The sequence below is a fragment of the Cibotium barometz genome, chromosome 57 (assembly GCF_041138505.1).
Source record: "Cibotium barometz isolate CiBa-2024 chromosome 57, ASM4113850v1, whole genome shotgun sequence".
Classification (NCBI taxonomy): Eukaryota; Viridiplantae; Streptophyta; class Polypodiopsida; order Cyatheales; family Cibotiaceae; genus Cibotium; species Cibotium barometz.
In genome coordinates this window covers 39,915,340-39,939,794 of record NC_141102.1, presented here as the reverse complement: position 1 = coordinate 39,939,794, position 24,455 = coordinate 39,915,340, and the positions used below count along the sequence as shown (strand labels likewise).

The 24,455-nt window shown below is 46.5% G+C and overlaps 2 protein-coding genes across 2 annotated transcripts in view; both read right to left on the bottom strand.

The window, feature by feature from the left end:
* Nucleotides 1-24,183, bottom strand: part of LOC147606743 (uncharacterized) — a 130,525-nt gene extending 106,342 nt beyond the window's left edge. Inside the window, exons 1-2 of the mRNA XM_086792174.1 lie at nt 23,714-24,183; nt 23,543-23,626 (exon numbers count right to left, since the gene is read on the bottom strand). Of these exons, the coding sequence (XP_086648300.1) occupies nt 23,543-23,626; nt 23,714-24,008 (379 nt within the window). The 5' untranslated portion in view covers nt 24,009-24,183. The remainder of the gene's footprint in view (nt 1-23,542; nt 23,627-23,713) is intronic.
* Nucleotides 3,260-5,578, bottom strand: LOC147606744 (uncharacterized). The gene is made up of 4 exons (XM_086792179.1): nt 5,455-5,578; nt 4,983-5,328; nt 4,728-4,889; nt 3,260-4,635 (listed from the first exon to the last, which is right to left on the bottom strand). Exons 1-4 carry the CDS (start codon nt 5,541-5,543, stop codon nt 4,180-4,182), a joined length of 1,053 nt encoding a protein of 350 aa, XP_086648305.1. The 5' UTR covers nt 5,544-5,578; the 3' UTR covers nt 3,260-4,179.
* Nucleotides 24,184-24,455: the final 272 nt, after the last annotated feature.

Below are 24,455 nucleotides of genomic sequence, written 5' to 3'. Positions count from 1 at the left end.
GCGAAGAGAAAGAGAGAGAGAGAGAGAGAGAGAGAGAGAGAGAGAGAGAGAGAGAAGATAGACAGGCGAAACAGCGAAGGGGAGGGAGGGGGGCACAGGCGGGCAGCGAAGAGAGAGAGAGAGAGATAGACAGGCGAAACAGCGAGGGGGGGAGGCGCAGGCGGGCAGCGAAGAGAACGAGAAGATAGACAGGCGAAACAGGCGGGCAGCGAAGAGAGCGAGAAGATAGACAGGCCTATAAATAGAAGCCTCCCCTTGTTGAAAAAAATATAGTGTCTTATACATTGTTACTCTATTCCACCTAAGCCAAGAACTGTGAATTCTTTAATAATTCACTAGTTTTTGACACTTCTCTCTTTCTTCAATCCCCATTGGTGGCTCCATCAACATACTAAACCAATTGATTGGTTGGGGGCCTCTACCGTGAACAAAGAAGCAAGCAATTTGTAAGGTAAGTATGGTGAATTTTGATTTTTTCTATAATTTCTTAATGTTTCTCTCTTCTCAACCCCTCTCAAGCTTGAGAAGCTTAATTGGTATGGTTTTTGAATGCTATTGAAGTTAATTGATTAATGATAGTAAAGAATTTCCAAGCCGCTTGACTCTTAGCATGCAATTTGGCCTCCACTAGTTCCTCCTTTAAAGCTGAAATCTCAGCCTCTTGCTTGGAAGATCTCTCTTCGAGCTCTTGGATTTTGTCAAATCTCTTCTCGAGTTTGGAGAGGCGGTTTATGATTGCGGTGACGGAAGAGTCGACCATCTTCTTGTTTTCTTTGATAGTTGTGCCGAGCTTGTCCTCCATCTTCACGAGCTCCTCTTTAAACCCGGTCTTGGTCATGACTTTTTTGCAGATTCCCACAGCCAATGGACTGAAATTAATTAATTAATTAATCCATGACACAGGAGCAAAACAACAGCAACAGGGGGGGGGAGAGAGAGAGAGAGAGAGAGAGAGAGAGAGAGAGAGAGAGGAGAAGAGAGTTATGTTGCTGCCTTGGGGACCTGAGGAAGGGTGGGTGGGGAAAGGGAGGCACGGCGGGGGGGAGACGCAGGCGGGCAGCGAAGAGAGAGAGAGAGAGAGAGAGCGAGCGAGAAGATAGACAGGCGAAACAGCGAGGGGGGGGAGGGGGGCGCAGGCGGGCAGCGAAGAGAGAGAGAGAGAGAGAGAGAGAGAGAGAGAGAGAGAGAGAGAGAGAGAGCGAGAGCGAGAAGATAGACAGGCGAAACAGCGAAGGGAGGGAGGGGGGGCACAGGCGGGCAGCGAAGAGAGAGAGAGAGATAGACAGACGAAACAGCGAGGGGGGGAGGCGCAGGCGGGCAGCGAAGAGAACGAGAAGATAGACAGGCGAAACAGCGAGGGGAGGGGGGAGAGGCGCAGGCGGGCAGCGAAGAGAGCGAGAAGATAGACAGGCCTATAAATAGAAGCCTCCCCTTATTGAAAAAAATATAGTGTCTTATACATTGTTACTCTATTCCACCTAAGCCAAGAACTGTGAATTCTTTAATAATTCACTAGTTTTTGACACTTCTCTCTTTCTTCAATTCCCATTGGTGGCTCCATCAACATACTAAACCAATTGATTGGTTGGGGGCCTCTACCGTGAACAAAGAAGCAAGCAATTTGTAAGGTAAGTATGGTGAATTTTGATTTTTTCTATAATTTCTCAATGTTTCTCTCTTCTCAACCCCTCTCAAGCTTGAGAAGCTTAATTGGTATGGTTTTTGAATGCTATTGAAGTTAATTGATTAATGATAGTAAAGAATTTCATAAATTTTCATTTATGTTTAATTCTAATGGTTTTTTCTCTCTCTCACACTTAAGGAATGGTCATACTCATGACCCACTCTCAATCCAAATGAAACTTTTCATAAAGCTTTTCCTTAATCCAAGATTAATTTATGCTTAAGAACAAATTAATGGTTTTTTTAATCTATGCTTTTAGTTTATGTATTCCATGATTATTTTTTTTGAGGGTTAATGATCCAATTAGAGATCATTCTAATCATTCTCTTAAAGTTAAGCCTTATTTTTTAAAAAAAATAATTGAGATTTATCAGTTATAGTAGCGAAGCTATGGCAAAATTTTATAAAAATTTACACATAAAATAATTTCATTCAAAGCATGAAAAGAGGATTTCCTACCATATTCTAGGAATTATCATCCTAGATTAATTGAAAGAATTTCATTAGAATCATGAGGAAATTGAATTTTTATATTATGCATAAAGGATAAATTTTATATCAAAAGTATTACTTTTATCATTTTTATTTTATGCATAGAAGTATGCATAATAGATAAATTTTTATATCAAAAGTGTTACTTTTATCATTTTTATTTTCATGCATAGAAGTATGCATAATTGATAAAATTTTATATCAAAAGTGTTACTTTTAGCATAATTAAATTTCATGCATAGAGGTATGCATAAAAGATAAATATTTTATTATAAAAGTGTTACTTTTAATATAATTGAATTTCATGCATAGAGGTATGCATAAAAGATAAATATTTTATTATAAAAGTGATACTTTTAACATAATTGAATTTCATGCAGAGGTATGCATAAAAGATGAATATTTTATTATTTTATTATAAAACTCTAAAGAATAAAAAATAATTATTTTATTATAAAAAAGTTATTTTCATCATATTGAATTTCATGCATAGAAATGAAAGAGAGTGAGAAAGAAAGAAAGAAAGAAAGATATATTAACGTCTACGAGAGGCCAAAGTCGGCCTATGAGAGAAAAAATAATACAACTGTGTTCTTCCGGTCATCGGAAGAAAAGAAAGAAAAGAAAAAGTGTGCATGTGTCTGGATACAACTGTGAATCATCATGAGTGGGAGAGAGAAAGAAAGAAAGAAAGAAAGAAAGATTTTATTAACGTCTTCCAAAAGACCGAACTCGGCCTATGAGACAAATCGGAGTACCTGTATGGGGTATCCTCTGTCATCCCAACAAAATGAAAAAGTACTGAATAAAAAAGCTGAATCTGGGTGTGCAGAGAATGGAGCTCTACTACTAGGAGAATGCAAAGCTATATGCATGGAAGGCCAAAATGACCTATGAGACCAAAAAAGGTTACAACAATTGGTGGACCTGATACAATGTCTGTGTAAGGAAAGCTAAAAACAACTAAACAACTAACTGAAACTGAAACAACTATGAGGAGAGCTTGCTGCTTAAGCTCAAGAGTGGGGAGGGGGAGTGGGGCGGCTGGCCAAGAATGAGAGAGTGGGGGAGAGAGAGAGAGAGAGAGAGAGAGAAGAGCTCAAGCCTTATAGGCGGCTCCAAGGCTCATGCATGGTGCGGGTCACGGCAGGCCACAATGCCAACGGGAGGAAACGGGCGCAGCTACCAACCACCATCGGGAGAAAACGGGCAGAAGCGACAGAAAAAAAAAGCGAAAAAAAACGGCGAAAAAACCAACGAAAAAAAAAAAGGCATCCCGGCCGTCCCGTTCCAGCCCTGTCACCGACAAGGTGCGCCCGTTCCGTCGTTCCCGGGACGCCGTCCCCTGGTGACGCAGATGCCCAAGGCGTCCCGCCCATCCCCAGTCCGTGTCGAAGCACCATGTCATTTTGGGACGACGTTTCCGCATCCCAACCCTCCGTCCCCTCCAAGGTTGATGTGTACGTACTGTACGTAATGTACGGTACGTATTTGTACGTTGTTCTGTACATATAAAATTTTTGTGTACGTAAAAATACGTACCATTGTAAAAAATATCAATCTATATGGCATTTCATATCAAAATAAACATAAAAAGATCCAAATACATTTTAAATTGTGAGAGAGACCTACAAGACAATCTAATAAGGTCTTTGCTAATACGCATTTGATTAGTAATCACAAAACCCTTGGCGCACGTTGTAAAACTTGTTACTTCAAAAATCAAACATTAGATACCAAAACCAGTTTTCAATCAGATGACAGAGATCAATCTTCAATCACCAATCTCCACTCTTAGCTCTATATAAACTGATGAATCAGTGTTTACACAACAAAAGTCTCGACTCTCATCCATGTTAAAAGGCTGCAAATGCATCAAAACAAACTGAATACAATGCACATACTACATAGCAAGCTACAACACTACATCATAGAAATGTCCTCAAAAGGCCCATAAGGGCTAGTCCAGAGTCTAGACTCCACAATGAAACGTGATCTAAGAGTCAAAACTCCTCATCAGATGATGATGATGACGATGCACCAGAAGAGAGCAAGTCTCCATCTGTCAGGACATTGCCCTCGTCTTCATACTCAGGCTCTGCCATCACGGGCACATGTGATGATGTGAAAGATATATCATGAGATCCATGTGCTACATCATCATCTCCTGGCTCACTTTGAGTATGAATGAGAGTGACAGCCTCATTCGCCCGAGTCCGCTGCGTACGAACAGGCAGCTTCTCCCGACGAATGCTCCTCCGTCTAGCGCTCTCTGAATCTGCAGCCTCCTCACGCAAAGGTATCGCCAAAGCCCGTGCGCGTGACCTTGTGACACGGCGATCGATGCTCTCTAACTCTCTATGAAGGAGTCGTATAATATCTGCCTGCTCGTCTCTAACACGCTGCTCCACGTCGCCCTCAGTAGAGGTTGGCACCATCTTCACACGGGTCGGATCTGGCTGTGGAAAAGCAAAATCCGACAAGTCAGAACCACAAGAAATGACTTAATTATATTGAAATGTGTCAAAAGACGTACAACAGTTAAATATACCTGCTTGGGTGCCCCCAAAGCATGATAATCTCGCACGAGCTTCATGTTAGCTCGGCAATACACTAATCCCTCCAGCTGAGCGGTACTAAGTCGATTGCGGATCTTCGTGTGAACCAAGGAGTAGGCGCTCCAATTGCGCTCACAAGCACCAGCAGAACAATCCTACGATCACGAATCACGATACGATTTCGGAGTCAAAACCCTTAATGAATTAAACTTTAAAGATGGATGCAATTGTGAAAGAGTCTAGAGTACCTGCGAGAGGATTCGGAGAGCAAGATGAGTCAGCTTTGGAAGACCTTGTCTTCCAGAGCTCTGCCAACACGTGAGAGGAAATTTCGTCGCCTCCTCTCTCAAAACCACCGCTCTAGCAAAGGATGGTCCTAGATTGTTCATAAAACTCACCATCTCTGCATCAACCTCAAGTTGCTCATCCTCGTCGTACATTATGTTGATGTACTGGTCTTTCTGCGTGAGTAGAGTGCTCTCACTAAGCAGCTCTGGCTTCTTGTAGAAGGGATGAAGCAATGCAGCCATCCCATGAATGGGACGGCTCATAAATGTCCATCGCCGCTCTACAATAGCCAGGATGTCACCCCGGCTACAAATTGACAAGCCAACATTCCAACAGTCATTATATAATATAACTTTAAACATATTGTTGCAATGTGCATATTATTTAATATTAATATAATCAGCCAAGAACAATATCCAAGTGTACACTCACCGAGACTCCGTCAATGTCGTACAGGCGGCAATATGGCGCTTCATCTCCATGAAGAGATGATAGACCAGTCCAAGAGTAGAGCCCTCCATATCTGTGATTCGGAGGAGGACATGGATAGGCTGCAATGCCACCGTCAAGCTCTGTACCTCTGTCCAAAAGGCCTCGTCAAGCACTTTCCGCTGAATGTATCTAGTGGCCTCTGTCTACGCATGGTGCATAAACCTCCATTTCGGGTCCACCACAGTCTGTAGTAATGGGTCCCGCAATCTAAAAAGCCTCTGCAAGACCAGGAACATATAAGAAAACCTGGTCTTCGAGGGTCGATCCACAGCCCGCAAGAAGTATGTGCCAAGACATGAGGACACCAAAATATTGATAATGTGTCGTCTACGCATATCACTCCAGCCATCAGATATGATGGTGCACCCAAAAGACTGCCATCCTGCCTTGACAGGTACCAATGCCTTGTCTATCAAGGCTTTCTGCTCTTCAAGCATCGTGGTACGCATTTTGTTATACTCCACCCCGGACCACGAGTCTGTGTGGCCAACCTCTGCTATGGCCCTCACCATTCTCTTCCATTGATCAGTCCTCAGTACATTGAAGGAGATGTTGCACTCCACAAGAGTGCAAGCAATCTCCATCTCAGCCACTTTTTGTCTCTCTTTCACCCACGAAAGAGATGACACACGTGAAGGCAAAGTACTCTGTCTCAGCACATGTGCATCATCATCCTCATCACCCTCCTGCATGACACGGGCCCTCTTTCTGCCCCCTGTAGACTGGCTATCCTGTGTGGAAGAATCACCCATCTCCCCCACAAGCGCATCATGAAGTGCATCTTGAGTGTGCTGGCTGCCCCTTACCTTCTTTGAACCCTTTGCTGTTGATGAATTCTCAGCAATGAGCTTGTCTCTGATATCCTGCGGCACCTGCTTGCACCCACCACAATTGTCGGTGGTGCCAATACCTGTCAAGTGTATCACGACACGAGAAATTGTGCTCGTGAGCTCGAAGTTGCAATACTTGCACTGCCATCTACGCGTGCCAGAACCAGCCTTGGGTCGGCGTATTAATAACACGGATGACATTGGTGTGCTCCTGCCAGTAGGGGTTGCATGGCTTCGGCATATTGGATCCTGGAAGCTCTGTGACACAAAGAAAGAGAGAGAGAGAGCTTAGAGCATAGTACATACTCCAAAGGAAGAAAGAGAGAGAGAGAGAGAGAGGGAGAGCTTAGAGCATACTCCAAAGGAGGAAAGAGAGAGAGAGAGAGAGGAAGAGGGACCCCGGACTCGGGAGGGAGTGAGAGAGAGAGACGAGATTAATCATGTAGTACATTGGCCGCTCGCGGTTGAGAGAGAGAGAGAGAGAGAGAGAGAGAGAGAGAGAGAGTACAGTACGAGACAGAGATGCATCACGAGGGACCAAGGCCATGAGCGAGAGAGAGCGTGAGAATTACCTGGTTGCAATGTGCACAGTGTGCAGAGACGGAGCGAAACAGAGCACTGTAGGCGAAACAGGCGAAATTCTGAAATAAGGCCAAATTCGCACGTTGAAGGTCAAAAAGGGGTTTTTTTTTAAAAAAAAAATAAACGTACGGATGGATCCGTACGCGTACGGATCCGTACAGTACGATCCGTACGTACGTACGGCTGCAACCTTGGTCCCCTCCGTCCCCTGTGACTATACCTCATAGTTCCGCAGAGTTCAGAGAGGTGGTTGTAGGACACAGAGATAGTACCCACGCTTGCTGCGTTACCCAGGCAATGTGGCAGCCATCAATGGAACCACATAATTTGGTCCACTTGTATGGTAGGCTAGATGGCCGTAGAGTCACCGTCATGATTGATGCTGCAGCCACTCACAACTTTCTTAACTACGCATTAGTTAAAGAGTCGTAATAGCCAGAGACCAAGAGCAACCGTAAGAACACTGAATCATTGGCTAATGGTCACGATAAGATTGTTTGGGACACAATGGTCTTGGGGATACCTTTAGCTATACAAGGCTATGAGGCGTGTTTGGATTTTCAAGTCATGCACTTGGCCAGAGCCGATATTTATCTAGACAGGGAGTGGTTGTATAATCTCGATCCTACCCTAAGTCGTAGCTACCAAGATAATAGCCTAGAGTTTGTACATGAGGGTAGAGTGGTGTGGCTACAAGATAAGCAAGAGGTTCCACCTACACTCATGATTTCGTCCCTAGAGTTGTGTCGTGCCATTGACGTCGACCATATACAGAAGGTATATATTTATACTCTCTTGCATCAATTTATTTCCGTCAATGAAATAAATGTGATTAATAAAGTTTCGATAGTTAAATTAATTTAAGTTCTGATAACTTAAATGACCTTGGTCGAGACCACTATTTTTCAAATCCTGTTTTGTCTTCTTGTGAATAAAACGTAAATACCAAGGCTAAAACAAAAGTAAATACCAAGGCTAAAACCGAGACAATAAAACAAAAGTACGCAATTGCTTTGAGTAATTTATTGCGAGAGTTAAGAGGTGTGTTTCCCGATGATCTCCGAGATGGTGTTCCACCGTCTAGAGAACTTGACCATGGCATTGATGTGCTACCATGAGCAAAACCTATAAGCAAACCTGCTTACAGGTTAAGTCACTTCGAGGTAAAGAAAGTACAACGACAGTTAGCCGATTATATGAAGAAAGAGTTTATACACCCCAGTCCTTCACCATGGATATCACCCATTCTTTTGGTAAAAAAGAAAGATGGGTCTATGAAGATGTGCATAGACTACCGTGCTCTTAATCAGATTACGATTAAGAACAAATACTCAATGCCACGCATTGACAAGTTGTTTGACCAACTTAATAGTGCGAAATACTTTTCTAAGATTGATCTTAGATCGGAGTATCACCAAGTTAAGATAAGGAAATAGATTATTTCCAAGACCGTATTTAGAACTCGTTTAGGACATAATGAGTTCCTAGTCATGCCGATCGGCTTGACGAATGTTCCAGTGATATTTATGACATTGATGGATGTCTATCGTCCATATTTAAGAAAATTCGTAGTAATTTTTCTTGACGACACACTTATATATGGTAAGTCGAAAGAAGAACACTTAAGGCATTTGCGCTCAGTGTTCAAACTCTTTAAGAAAAATAAGCTATTTGGGAAGGAATCCACGTGCAAATTTTTTGCTAAGGAGATTCACTATTCAGGCTATATTATCTCCATCCGATGATATGCGGATAAATGCTGACAAGTTGGATACCATTGTCAAATGACCTGAACCTAGAAATCTCGAGAAACTACAGATTTTTCTAGGCATGTAAAGGACTACCGACATTATGTTAAGGACTAGGCGAAGATCGCAATCTCCTTAATCGATGACTTAAGGACAAGGGATAAAACTATTCGTTGGGAGATCCTCAAAGAAGAAGTCTTAAGAAGCTCAAGGTGGCTATCGCTCACGACGGCACCAATATTAAGTAATAAGTATTGTGGATCCTAATGAGCCGTTTGTTTTGGAGATAGTCGCTATTATGGACCCCAATGAGCTGTTTGTTTTGGAGACAAACTTGAGTTGTCGGAGAGCTCTCGAGTTACGCCCATAAAAAAGATACCTATTTAGAGAAAACCTCGCCGGTCGCCATCCAATAAGTGCCCAAACTCACTTATAACCTATCTGCCTACACTTTATTTAAGGGTGGATGTCCACACTCAATTAATAAAAGTCTCCAACCATATTTTAATGAAGTATGGACTTGCAAAACAAAAAAGTGAGCTATAAGCATACACAGAGTTTAGAGTCACACCTATGATCTCTTTACAGACCACAAGCAAAGTCAAAATACATATTCATGCGCAAGGTTTATGAGAGGGCGTCCCTACCCATAAACTAGACACGTAGACATTAGCTTGTCGCAAGCTAATGTCATGATTCATGGGACGTTGACATTACATCCCCAAGCAAACCAAAATACCGTTATCTAGATATGGATGCAGACCAAAGTCCCTAGCCTCTCATATCCAACTTCCTCGTCCTTGGTGTAAACAACTAGCGGGGCATTGTCAAATCCCCATCGGATCACCTCGTAGAACGCTCCTAGTACAAGGCTCGAAACCTGCAAAACAAACCAAGCAAACATGAAGGGGGTGCAGGCCTGACTGACCTCCCAACCTTGGCAGCCATGGGCAAGCCCAAAAGTCTTGGCTATCCCCACCGAGCCACAAGCTAAGCTAACTAGATGGACGTGCCGACCAATCTCTACCTCGTGGCGTCCCATACCGCTACGAAGCTACCCTCGCGGCCCTCGAGACTACTGCCGGCCTTGGCTGCATAAAGCAGGTGCACGTCTGCACTAGATCTAGGCTCCTGACCATAGAGCTCTCACAAAGACACGCGAGACTCTGAACTAATTGCTAGCACTTTCATCCCCAGTTTCTACTCTTTTATGGTGCCCATTTGGTCCCCTTTTGTATGGCCCTTGCTTGTGGGCTGGCCACAAATTTTTTACTATTTTTCTCGGATTTTTCCCAGCCATTCTGGCATTTTTCCAATCGGCCATGTCCAACAGCTCCAGTCGGCCTGTTTATGAGCTCTAGTCGACCAGCAGTCCCCCACTATAAATAGTGGGAGCTGGCCTCTCATTTCTCATTCAGTCTTGTACATATTTTGCTCCCTCACTTATGAGACTAACAGTGTCTCTTGCTTGGGACTGTTTTGGTTCAGTATATTCAACATAGTTTGCTCCATATCTCTCTCTCTCCTATTTTCTTGGATGATGATCTCACGAGGATGCAGCTTGAGCATAGGAGAGCTTGCATGCCACGAGTCTTACACGCGAGGAGAGAAGGCAAGAAGGCCTTCTACCGAGATGGTCGGGTCATCATTGATGGCCGGCCCATGGATTAGTGGTTTGGGGCCTATGGGACACAGACCAGGCCACTGATAGAGATACACATGGCAGTATGGAACTGTAATGGTTCACTATGGGTGCAGCCTGGACGACTCGAGCATGTTATGGTGGGGAGAGACATCATACTTCTGACAGAGACACATCAGAGCCTAGAGAGAGGGCTACCTCGAGTAGAGGAATTCCAGTGGGAGTCAACATACAGGAGGACCACACGCCACGGTACCTCGAGAGGGTCGGGGGGAGTAGCAGTTCCATTCAGACGGGAGCTACAGGGGAGACTGAGAGTGGTAGCACAGGATCCAGAGGCCAAATACATGTGGATCAGCTTACAGCTCTCACAAGACAGGGTTATATACATAGCCCTATGTTACTTTCCTCCATCAGGATCCTCCTATGTCATTACAGAGGACATGCCACAGGAGGACGAGACAGGAGCCTCGCCATACACTTGTATGTCAGAGGAGATTATGCATTATTCTACACTAGGGGAAGTATTTCTTACGGGCGACTTCAATGCCCACATACAGAGCAGACAGTGTGAGGTGTATGACTATGATGACATGGAGATCCTCCACCCTGAGGATCCAGAGGAGATAGGGGCTAGTCAGGCATCAGAGGACACTGGACCAGACACAGAGGACATTATGGGGACCACTTACTAGAGGTGGGAGCCAGGCATCGTCTCGTTATTCATAACGGGATGCTACAATGGCCGAGATCAGGAGGGCTGACATGCTTCCCACATGGGGGTCATACACGGACCGGAGGCACGGTGGTAGACTACATTATGGGGTCTTTGGAGGCATCACAGTTTGTCACCTCATTCTCCATTCCACCTCGTCCTATTGGGGCAGATCATACATTATGGGGTTTGCCTACGGAGTGGACGATGCACACCATTGTGCCGATTCACAAAACAAGGGATATGCTCGATCCGAGCAACTACAGGACGATTATGGTTGGCCACGTGTTGGCCAAACTCTATGGTGCAGTGTTGAAGCAAGAGCTTAGCTTATATGTTGAGCGAGCAGGTTTACGCTCATCAGGGCAGGCACGCTTCAGGAGAGCTTTCTCTACCACTGACCATGTATTCACTTTGAGATGTATGATTGATCAAGCCAGAGTGAGGAAGAGAAAGCTCTATTGTTGCTTTGTGGATTTCCGCAAGGCATTTGACACAGTACCACGAGAGAGGCTCTTTCAGCGCCTACAGTCTCTTGGCATACCAACAGATATGACATGGGGCATCTATGCATTATATGAGCAGGTTTTTGGGCGAGTCAGATGTCCAGGAGGTATGTCCGAGACTATTGCTAGCACCATTGGTGTGAAGTAGAGATGCCCACTTTCCCCCACGCTATTTGGGTTATACATTGATGAGGTGGCTGACTTCATTACACGGGGAGGCGGAGATGGAGTTGATTTAGCAGGTACCTCAGTACATATTATGCTTTATGCTGATGATATTGTATTAGTGTCTGAGTCTCCAGGAGGTCTACAGCAGCACCTACATGCACTCGATGATTTCTGCACACAGAGGGGTCTTACTGTGAACCTTGGGAAAACCAAGGTTATGGTCTTTCATACATCGAGACAGGGCAGGAGTCAGCTGACATTCACTCTCGCAGGACGCCAGGTGGAGGTGGTGCCATCATACGTGTACCTAGGGGTTACCTTCTCTGCAGCAGCCACACGCTTCACCATGGGTTCAGCAGCCAGAGCTAGATTGACACAGGGATATGCAACATTGGCTATGCTAGAGAGACAGTGCCACCAGGCGCATTTTCAGGAGCCCCGGACGAAGGGGTGGCTATTTGACACATTAGTCACACCGGCACTGATGTATGGAGCAGCGGTATGGGCGCCAGGCCTTGCTACCCATTGGTGGACACAGATAGAGAGACCACAAGCCCTCATGATGGCACGCATGATACGCAGCAAACCGTCAGTACCTCATGACATTATCCGAGCAGAGTTTGCTGCGCCTCCTATGATGGTAGAGGCCATATTCCAAACTATATGCCTGCTAGACAGATTCAGAGAGATGCCACAGGACAAATTGTCATACAGAGCTTTTGAGCCATCTAGACAGCTGGCTGAGGCAGGAGACAGAGGATCATGGTATGCACAGGTCACACATTGGTTCTCACAGCATGGCCTAGACATGGATCATCTACCACCATTCCAGTATGACAGGGATGCACCACATATCCGTCTCTCTCATAGTGAGAGGAACACAGTATTGAGACAGGACCTATGGCAGCTCTATACACGAGAGACATGGATATCGCCTACACAGCCTCTTCCACCGAAGATGCTATACTACAGAGATCACTTCATGAGTATCACTGAGGATGGCTTTATAGAGGCCTAGATACATGGAGGGCTTTTTACCACACGGCTCCCGAGTGGCTATTGGTCAGCTTAGAGTTTCATCACATCGATTGGAGATCGAGACCGGCAGAGCAGCACGGATCCCCCGAGAGGAGAGGGTATGCAGATTGTGCAGAGAGGAGGTGGAGAGTGAGGAGCATTATGTATGCAGATGCAGAGCATATACAGCCATCAGAGAGAGATATCCCATTTTATTCAGAGAGCCACATTCCCTACGCCAGATCTTTGAGGCAGCAGACCAGCGCATACTGGGGAGATTCATTCTAGACATACAGCGTCACAGAGAGACATCATTACAGGCTCCGACAGCTCCAGAGGGGGGACGACAGACACAGATTACTACATTTTTTCAGAGATCCATCCCACTCCCAGCCCCTACATGGCAGGGAATTACTCTCCAAAGAGCAGAGACACTCAGAGCCCGCAGGAGACAGAGGACACTTGGCTTTCGGACACCACGCCTATACCAGAGAGAGATGACAAAGATCAGAGCTCAGTTTCACAGAGAGGGTGCGGAGCGACTGGCTCGATTCAGAGCAGACCCAAGCATGTTCTTTAGGGAGCTGTGGACACCCCCTTCACTGACGTATACCATTTTATACCCCCAATATCGTCCAGGATGGAGCTAGCTAGGTTGCAATCATGATTGTATACTCCATGCATATAGCTTTGCATTCTCCTAGTAGTAGAGCTCCATCCCCTCTCCCACTCACTGTACTTATTGCACACCCAGATTCAGCTTTTTAGTTCATTACTTTTTCATTTTGTTGGGATGACAACCTACTCTTCTGCGTTTTTCTTCCAGATCCATAGCTTTTGCTGCTGCGTCTTCTAGACAGCACCCTGCTGGTCGTTTTTCCTTCAGATTGGCTTCACCAATTCAGCCATCTGGCTCTAGCGTTTCATTGCCCACTTGGAGATTGGACTATAGGCGACCTGTTTTCTACAGGACAGCACCTTTTCACTGCTGCGTTTTCCTCTCCAATGGCCCTTTCCCTTTGCAGAGCGGGCTTGTGGTGTTGCAGGCTTTGGTGGCACTCTTGGTACCTATGGAGGACACCTTTGTTTTTCTTCAGAATTTGTGCATTTCTTGAGATTGAGCCCAAGCTTTTGTGATGGCTGCTCCCACTTCTCTTCATATGTTTGCTGAGTCTGCCAAGTTGGATGGTTCCAACTACACCCTATGGAAGGTGAAGGTGAAATCGGCCTTGCGTGGCGTCGATCTCTAGGATTGGCTTATTACACCGGCCAATGCCACCCCTCCCACCCTTGCTTCCGGTGGTGTGACTCAGGCACAGATTGATATTTGGCAGTCGAATGATCGACATGTTTTCTCCTTCCTGATGTTGAACTGTCAGGATGTTGTTCTCTCTCATGTGCGTACAGCAGATGCTGCACATGAAGTTTGGAAGGCTTTTGCAGATCTCTATGAGATTAAGTCTCCAGGTCAGATTTTGGCATTGGAAAAGCAACTTATGAACTTATCAGTTTCTGCGTTTCCATCTTTATCTGCTTTCATCTCGAAGATGAAAGATCTCCGGGACGAGCTTTGGAACCCTCCTTCAGAAATCTGACGGGCGGTGAAACAAACACTCGCACATAAAACACTTCAACGCCATTGAGGACCTAGAAAAGGAAAACAAACAGGGGGAGCTAGAGTGCTCCTGCAAACAGTACACAGACACCGATTGGCCCTAAAAACGCAGTGGCGCCCCTTGCCGTATTTCTTTAATTGATTATAAGAGCTTTGATTACAATAAGGCTGGGAACTCAGCCGTCATAGTATAACTCCTGAAGCCTGCAAATACCCTGCATCATGGCTTCATATCCACTCGGCATCCACAAACAAGTCCAGCCATTGTTCACATCAAAAGACTCTCACACATTGAGTCCTGCATACAGAAGCTTTCTCCCATGATCAGGGCTGCCACAACCATCCATAGTCTCTCACCCTATGAACAGCATCACACCCTGACACATCCAGTACTTCGTATCACAACACAGACTCCCAAACTGTCTCTCAAAAGAGAACACGCATCACAGCACAGCATACCATACAGTCGACACACCTGTACCAACCCTCTCTACCTTCCAAGGGTACTATCCATCTCTGTCATGGATTCCCTGTCCCCTGCCCAATCAGTAGCAAGGCTGTACCAAACATGTGTCCATTCCTGTACCTTCTGCCTGCATGTGACCTATCTCCTGGAGAAACCCAAAAACATGTTTCCTCGAGAAACCTATGACTTGTTTCCACATGAAACCTTTAGGCCTGTTTCCCTTTGAAACTTCTGTCCTGTTTGCATACAGAACCATTCATGGCACCATTCAACAACAGTGCCAACAACGGCATACATCTAGTTACATGTTCCCTCATGAAACATCTGGAAACATAGAGATGCCCATAACTGTAGGTCCCTCTGTTCCTTTCTAGCAGGAAGAAAACAATCTGCTGCATGAGCATGCAGCCATGCGAGCTTGCATCACTCCCATGCCAAGAAACATTCTCAATTGACCTGTACTTGCAGCCGGAAACCCAAGTACATAGCTGAATTTGCAGCCAAACAAAAACAGCCCATAAACAGTCTCAAAACAGTCCCGGCTGTGCGCCGCCTTCTGCCCGCCTCCTTCCAAAAGAAAGAGAGATAGAGAGAAAGACCTGTTCAGCCCTGCGCCTCCCCTCCTGCAATGGCCGCCTTCCATGGGAGAGAGAGAGAGATAGAGTTAGAACAGAGAGAGAGAGCCCTGCAGTCTAGCTGCTTTCCAAAAGGGGAGATAGAGAGTGGGTGAGCTTGCTGAGCTGTACGCTGCCCTGCAGTCTGCCCACCTGCGCTCCTTGGTGACCAGCCGTCAAAGAGAAAGCACCCCCGTCTGCTGACCCGATTTGTAGCTAGAGAGGGAGAGCCTCCACGTGCTGTTCAGCCCCCGTGTGCCACCTGCAAACAGCCCGCCAGCCTGCTGTTCAACCCTGCTCCTCTGTCCAGCTCACGTGCAGTCCATCCACGTGGAGTCCAGGCCAACAGTCGCCAGAGAGAGATTTAGAAGCTCCTGCGGGTGTAGCTTTTTGCTGGCCCCTCCAAAAGAGAAAAATACACCTTTTATCAGAAAATAGGCGCCCCCCCCCCCCCCCCCCCCTTTTCTGCCCACTAGCTATCCAAAGAGAGACAGAGAGAGAGAGAGAGAGAGAGAGAGCAAACGTAGTCCAGCCCCGCCTCCTGCTCACTGTGCACTACCTGCAATTTACTGACCAATAGCCACAAGGAGGAGCAAAACCTGTCGTACTGCACCTCCTGCAGCCAGCCCGCCAGTAGCCAAAAGGGAAAGTACACGTGCTGCAGCCCGACCTCCTCCCCAAAGGCGTGGACAGCCCTGCGTTTCCTGCAGCCCAAACCACCAGCCCTTCAAGGAGCCCCTCTGCAGCTGCCCAACTTTTTCCCCAAAGGATGAAGCGCATCAGTCTGCTGGGCCGACCAGCTTGCCAGACCTTTTTCCACGAGCCAAAAAGCACACACGGCTGAAGCTGCAGCTCGACTCCCTCTAAAAGAAGTATAGGCCCCCATAATAGCATAAAGGCCACGATTATCCCCTAAAAGGGTTTCTTTTATTTTTTAAAGGCTTTTAAACCTTTGTCCCCTCCAAACCCCTTTGTCCCCTCCACACATGGGTTACTTTTTATTTTAACTCCAATCTGATGCCATTCACACTGTCCACCATGTCCCCGTGCACACCTGCATACTGTCCAAAGAAAAACACAGGGTCGTGACATACCCCCCTCTTGAAAAATAGCAAGCGTCCTCGATTGCACTCAATGGCACAGTAAGGCATCTTATGAGCAAAGACTCTCCATACGACAAAAGCAATGGCCCTAAATGCATCTGGGTGATAAAACAATCATCCTGCACAATATGGCCACACTGTCACGCCAAAGTGACAAACAACTCTTGCTTGTTCCTTCAGAACCTGCAGCAAAACTCTAAAACCAAGTGGAAACACGTTAACTGTGTAAGCCAAAAACAAAACCATGCATCATTCTACATATGGCACACATATGCATGACATACATATGCATTCGCAAACAATATGCTCCTCAAATTGCTCTACCTACTCTAAAGTAACAGTCTAAGGGCTGCTCGCAAGCCTTACGCCCACGGTCATCCTGCAGGACCCACGACTGATGGTACAACATGAGCATATGAAAGCACTCAATGCATCCAAACACTACATCCACTAAGTACTTCCCACATATGTCTCATGGCCATCCCGCAGGAGTCACACCCAGTGGTGCATCCATGAACATAATAAAGCACTTGATGTATCATACCAATATACATGCAGCACACGACACAATCCAGAGTATTACCCAATGTATTCTCAATGGTACCAGGATCCAATGGCACCAGAATACAATAATACCACAAAAAGTGTATGCATACATGCACAAATAGAGTTCAATCCATATATGAACCAAACCAACTCTAGGACTGCTCGCAAGACTTATGCCCTCCATAGAGTTATCCATAGTTGCAGTTATAGTTCAAGGTGCGCGCGACTGTGAACCATACTCAACCATCATCTCATGTGTCTAGAACACAAGATCATAGAAGTCCCATAAGCAGATGTACTGTCAGCCTCCAGTACCTTCGGGTGAATACAAAGATGTCACCAAGCGACTCCTAGATAACAACTGAGCCTGTCTGTAACAAGGGAGCGGAGGTGCTACCCCCCTCTTGAGCATCAGGCAATGCTCCAGACCTATGCTCTGCTAAACCTGAATGAGCCGTAACAAGAGTCGACTCCAACTCAAAGGCATCAAGATAAAGCTGCAAATCCTGAGGTGAATCTGCTAAGTCACCCTCCTCCATCCGCTTCGCATCCATCAGTGAACAGTTCTTGAACTTCACAAGATAGCGACGGGAAACTTTACCCTGTACCTTTCTTTCCTTATGTGCCAGTATCTGCTCGGGAATAAGAACCTCGTCAAGTTCCTCCGCTTCCATCTGAGCCTCATCCGATACATCCTCAGGCACCCAAAACCTACTTGCACTCCACCCAAGTGGTAAGCACAAGTCCTCGATGAAGCATAGTAGATCACCACTGCTGAACATAGAAAGAAACTGTCTTCCGAACCCATGAAGCCTCTATGAAGATACGACCGGTGACAAACTGTCAAATGTTTTGCACCATAACACTTCAACTGCTTCTTGTTCCCCTGGCTGACTACTTCTTCTCCTTGGTGTCTTTTCTCCTGAGCTTCATCTTCAGCTCTTGCTCTTCACCTCATTTAGGCAAAGACACACAACCCTGCACTGTCTCCTGCACTTCCTTTTTCACTTTCCTCATGTTGAAGCTTTTGATGTGACAACCACGGGCTCGCCTCCTTGAGAAAGTCGACGATGTCCCGGACTCTCACACATTGAGTCCTGCATACAGAAGCTTTCTCCCATGATCAGGGCTGCCACAACCATCCATAGTGTCTCACCCTATGAACAGCATCACACCCTGACACATCCAATACTTCTGCATCACAACACAGACTCCCAAACTGTCTCTCAAAAGAGAACACGCATCATAGCACAGCATACCATACAGTCGACACCTGTACCAACCCTCTCTACCTTCCAAGGGTACTATCCATCTCTGTCATGGATTCCCTGTCCCCTGCCCAATCAATAGCAAGGCTATACCAAACATGTGTCCATTCCTGTACCTTCTGCCTGCATGTGACCTATCTCCTGGAGAAACCCAAAAACATGTTTCCTCGAGAAACCTACGACTTGTTTCCACATGAAACCTTTAGGCCTGTTTCCCTTTGAAACTTCTGTCTTGTTTCCATACAGAACCATTCATGGCACCATTCAACAACAGTGCCAACAACGGCATACATCTAGTTACCTGTTCCCTCATGAAACATCTGGAAACATAGAGATGCCCATAACTGTAGGTCCCTCTGTTCCTTTCTAGCAGGAAGAAAACAATCTGCTCCATGAGCATGCAGCCATGCGAGCTTGCATCACTCCCATGCCAAGAAACATTCTCAATTGACCTGTACTTACAGCCGGAAACCCAAGTACATAGCTGAATTTGCAGCCAAACAAAAACAGCCCATAAGCAGTCTCAAAACAGTCCCGGCTGTGCGCCGCCTTCTGCCCGCCTCCTTCCAAAAGAAAGAGAGATAGAGAGAAAGACCTGTTCAGCCCTGCGCCTCCCCTCCTGCAATGGCCGCCTTCCATGGGGGAGAGAGAGAGAGAGAGAGTTAGAACACAGAGAGAGAGCCCTGCAGTCTGGCTGCTTTCCAAAAGGGGAGATAGAGAGTGGGTGAGCTTGCTGAGCTGTACGCTGCCCTGCAGTCTGCCCACCTGCGCTCCTTGGTGACCAGCCGTCAAAGAGAAAGCACCCCCGTCAGTCGGCCAAAGAAAAACAAGAGAATAACTGGCTGCCAGCACACGACTGCCACCCCAGGCCAAGAAAAAATGGAAAAAAATATGGGGAAAAATACGAGGAGTGAGGAAAAATGAGAAAACACCTACAAGGGCGGGCACACCCACAACAGAGGCCCTAGTGTCTCAGTAAAGACAGGAGATGACTTCTAAAACCCCCTCTCAGCTCCTGGATGTGAAACCAACCACAGGGAGCTGGGGCGCCACTTGAGTAAATCCTGAGATAGCGACTTCGTGAAGAGGTCCATCATACTGCCCTCCGTCGAACAGAACTCTAGCAAGATGTCGTCAGCAACGATCTGTTCACGAACAAAGTGCCTCTGGATGATCGTGGGTTCCTCTAGTGGAAGCGCAATCCTGCCATGCAACCTCTGCAACCTCACCACCTCACAAGCAGCATCACAAGCAACCTGGTACTCTGCCTCTGTCGACGACAAGGCAAAAGATGACTACCTCTTACTGCTCCATAAAACTGCTCCTGGGCCTCGAGTAGATCTCCTCGTGTCTCGATCTCCTCCCCAATCTGAGTCACTCCAACCATGGAGTCTGACTCCATCCATCAATCCCCCTCCTGTGTAAAAGAGAGCAAGATCCTTCGCATGCTGCAAAAACCACAAGATATGCAATCCTGCCTCCCAAAGAGTCATCTGCAACCATGAGCTCAACAGCCTCATCAAGAAGCTCACGTCCAATCTGGTGTCCATCAACCAAATCAATGAACCATTCTGCTTCCGAGTCAAAGAGGCATCACACTGCTCACAAGGATCAATGCCTGTTATACAGTGGAAAGCCAAATCCTAGAAACCTGCTGAAGACCACGCAAGGCCTTCTGAAACCTGTCAACCACCCTCTCTGAGTCCGGAACCACTAAGCCTGGAGAATCCACCTCCTTCTGCAAGTAATCAACTGCCACCTGCCTGGCTTTCCAAAAGGTCCCCGTGGAAAGAACATCCTCATCTACAGGAGTTTCTTTGTCCCGAACACTACGAGACATCAGAGCATAGGTTACCTGTAAAGTTTCCTCTAACTGACTAACACAAGAACCACCAACATCAGTACTGGAAAGTTCCTGCCAACTGCTGCCATCAAATGGCAAGCTATCCTCTGGTCCCGAAAAGCGTGCACCTGCAGCGTATCCACACTTAAGTGGCCATTACCAGACTGCCACTCATCACAAAACTGAGGACCTGGGAGAGAGAGTGCTAAAAGCTTGTAAACTCCATTCTCCACTCCGCCTTCCCAAACTACCTGGCCTGTTGCCTTGTCTCGGAGAGCAACAAAATGCTCATCAAACTCCACCCGTACGCCAGTCTTGCAAACCTGATGCACTGACAACAGATGAAAACCAAGGGATGGAACATACAACACCTGGAAGGAATGCTTCCCCCCTCTGCCATCGGAAACTATCTCCGACCTGCCCTCACTGTGAACTGGGATAGTGGATGTATCCCCAGTAAGAATGTGACCAGAATACCTGCAGAGATCATGTAAATCTGAACGGGAAGGAGTCATGTGCTTGGAAGCACCACTGTCTAGAATCCACTCCGGAGTATCCCTAGCAGCGAGTCCTCCAACCTCCTCCCTGCCTGAAGAAAATGAAACATCGGTGTCCATCACCTCCAAGTACACAAAAGCCGGAGTCTTCATGATTGCTGCTAAGGAATCTTCACCCTTCTCGGTCTTCTGCTTGGGACATTGTCTCCAATAGTGGCCTTTCTCACCACAATCATTACACGTCCTCTCTGCCTTTAGTTTCTCGCGGTTAGTGTTGGACTTCTTCTCAGAAGACTTCTTCGATGAAGCCTTCCCTTTGCCCGTGTTACGGCCTTTCGACCGTTGGCCAGTTAAGGCCTCCGAACCTCCGCCCTGTAGGTGGAGGGTTCGAGAATCTTTCCTCCTGGTCCAAGACCATGGGCACAAGCTCCTCCCACGTGATGGTGCTGAGCCTGCCACTGGTAATCAAAGATGAGTAAAATGTTGAGTACTGAGAGGGCAAATGCGACAGCAATGTTATGGCCATGTCCTCTGACGATATCTCCTTCCCAGCCTGGAGAACTTCTTGCTGAAGAGCCTGCAGCTTGTTAATATGCTCCCGCATCGTCGACGACTTTGCAGGGCTCATAACCCGCATCTGTACTTCCAAGGAAATCCTCTCATGGGCGATACCTTGTTGTAAAGAAAAAGCCAAATGCTGCCATATACCTCTGGCCAACGTCATATGCTTTACATGATTGATTACCTACAGTGTGCAGTTGAGGAAGATAAATGAACGGACCCTGGCGTTGACACAATCCCACAACTGTGTGCCTGTGCCTCCCGGTCCTTTCGGGTTGACGGTAACTCCCCTTCCTCTACTTCCGGCCGTAGAACCGCAACAACGATGAAATGAGCAAGGTCGTAAGACTCCAGAACAGATTCCATCATAACCTTCCATATGCAGTAGTTGTTCCCGTCCAACTTACAGTCCACCGGGAACGTGGGGAGTGTAGGGATCTTCACATGCCTCTCAGCCATCTCTAACAAATCTGCCATTGCGGGGATGTAATTTGAAAAAGGGTGGGTGGGTAAGAGCAAAGAAGAACTTACACCTGCAAGTGGTTGTCCAGCAAATCAGCCCGCCGTCCTCTTGCTTCTCCTCTTCCCGAACAGTCCACCAATAAGCAACACAACAGTCCCCCTCTTGCACACACAAATCCCAAGAACTATCAAGAGCCTAGGGCTCTGATACCATGTCAAAATAGGCAACGGAGATGATGACAAAATCTGGAAACACAAGAGCAAGTGCAGAAAAAACAGCAATGGAGAGAGAGGCGTATAACTCTGCTATATATACACAAGATCCCGAATATGATACAATGGCAAGAAAGTGGGGGGTCCATTATATATGGACCCCAGGCTGCAGTCAGCCTGCTCCGGAGGCAGCCGACTGGGTCCAGTTTTCCACGACCTGCTCTAAAGGCCAGTCGGCCAGCACTGTCCCAAGGTCGGGTACAGTCGGCCAGAGAAAAACAAGAGAACAACTGGCTGCCAGGACACGACTGCCACCCCAGGCGAAGAAAAAATGGGAAAAAATATGGGGAAAAATACGGGGAGTGAGGAAAAATGAGAAAACACCTACAAGGGCGGGCACACCCACAACAGAGGCCCTGGTGTCTCAGTAAAGACAGGAGATGACTTCTAACAGACTGCAGATGAAGTGGTTGACAAGCATATATATGTGCGTAAGAAATTCCTCATTTCCATCTGCAGTCTCTCAAGCATTGGAGTCTCTAGAGAGATTCTCTAAAGGGTGGACCGGCTGAGGAGAAACTACAGCAGCGCATTGGAGTTCTACATAAAGAACCCAAACAGAGACTTCCTTCAAACCCAACCTTGTGCACTCAACTCTCCTAAAAGCGAGGGGCTCTACCCTATCCACGCAGTCAACAATGCACATGAGTGCCAGAAAATAAAAAAATTGCAATTCTGTTGGCTCTGATATCAACCGTAGAGCTCTTGTGCCCATGTGCTAGAGTGTAGAGAGAAGAAAGCAGCAGAACACAGCACACAAAATAGCCCCTAAATCTACTGCATTGTATTATGTACAAAGAAAATGTTTACAACTGAAAGTAGTGAATGTGACTGAAAATGTTGACCACAAATCTAAGCCCAATACTCTAGTGTTAGATTCCACCTTGATCAGCCCAACGCCTAAGAAACGCTCTACAAGGACTCAATCGCTTGTAGAATACAAGATAGGAATACCTACGCACGCTTATATAGTATCCCGAGATGCTGGTCGCCTGGCATGTGAGCCTGAGACCCTTAGGTGTGTCACACACATGCATCATCCCCGGACACCAGATGCATGTATACAAGACAAAACTAGGCGATTAGCAATGCCAATGATTGCTATGCTTGCCTCCTATGTCCTCGAGAATCTGGCTTAACCGCATGCCACAGGTGTCATCCCTAGACAGTAGATCTGTGTGTCATGCCTTCTGGGAAATCAGTATAGTGTTTAACGTGCTCTTTGCACAAAAACTTGAGTACCTCCTGGAATCATCTCTTGAATGTAATTATGTATGCAAGGCTACATTAGTCTTGGGATGAGAGTGCCAATCTACAATGTGTTTAACTCTCTTTGAGGGAGAGTGAGGGCTGATGCCTTGCCTTATGTAGTTGAGTAGGAACCTTGCATTATGTAGTTGAGTAGGGAAGTCCTTTAATTTGATGTATTCAACTTAAAGATGACCAGCCTGGTTAGTAGACGGATTGGACTTGCAAAGCAGAAACCCTGGTCTGGATCCCCCAGGCTACAACCGCTGGACGCCTAACAACTAGACATATACTAAATCTCTCAGAGACAAAAAGATGACAAACCTGGCCAGGCAAGAGTAAGCCCCAGTTTAGTTGGGAGCGAATCGATGTAGGTGGTATTGGAGAACCCCGCGAAAAACCTGATGGCTGTTTAGATGAAAAAACACCACCACCACATGTGAGTATGTGAGTGCTTATGGAGAAAACTGTGCAGAAACGCATGACAATTTTTACCCCCAAGAGCATAGACTGCCAGGAGCACGAGGGGGCTCAGAAGTGTATTGACGAGAGGGCCTAGAACAGGCACGCTCGAGATGACCGGCAGGCCAGCCCTAGCTTGTCCGGCTGCAGCAGGTGACCTCCTGGCTCTCTGAAGAGATGTGCCTTGCCCAGTGGTAGTGGCGATGATGGGATTGCCCAGAAATTGCTTGTGGATGTGGTTGTGGCGGAGGAAGCTTGCATCCGTTTTACAAGGCAGCGAGGAAGCGGACGTTAACGTGGGTAATGGCGTGCAGCTTAGGAACGCCATGTGCGTTTCGACGGCAAGCGGTCCAATGCTCTCAAAGCTCTCAGGCTTGCTGCGTTTGCTGGTGTAAATCTGTACACCTTAACCGTGTTACGCCTTGACACACAGATTGATCGAGAGAGAGAGAGAGAGAGAGAGAGAGAGAGAGAAAGAGTAAGAGTGTGTGTGTGTGTGGGGAGAGAGGTGAGGGGAAGGAAGGGATGATAGTTAATTAACTAGAATGCTATGCTTGGGTAGCCTTATCAGCTTGTAATTTTTGCACCGCTTCTTCTCCCTAGGCTTGTTTTTCTCAAGTTTCGGTTTCCCATGTTACCTATAGCAAATGTTTGGCCGTTTTGATTGGTATATCTCGAAGGTAAAATTAACAAACATACAATCGTGCAGTTTTTTTTATGGGGATCAATAGTAAATATATATATTAACCAAAAAAAACCAGTTACACCGGATAAT

Bases quoted from the DNA above. Each gene is read 5' to 3' on its own strand.
- LOC147606744 (XM_086792179.1), bottom strand. From the start codon at position 5,543: ATGGAGGGCTCTACTCTTGGACTGGTCTATCATCTCTTCATGGAGATG. The intron at 5,329-5,454 runs GTGAGTGTACAC...GTCAATTTGTAG, and splicing joins ACGACATTGACGGAGTCTCG to CCGGGGTGACATCCTGGCTA. The intron at 4,890-4,982 runs GTACTCTAGACT...TCGTGATCGTAG, and splicing joins CTCTCCGAATCCTCTCGCAG to GATTGTTCTGCTGGTGCTTG.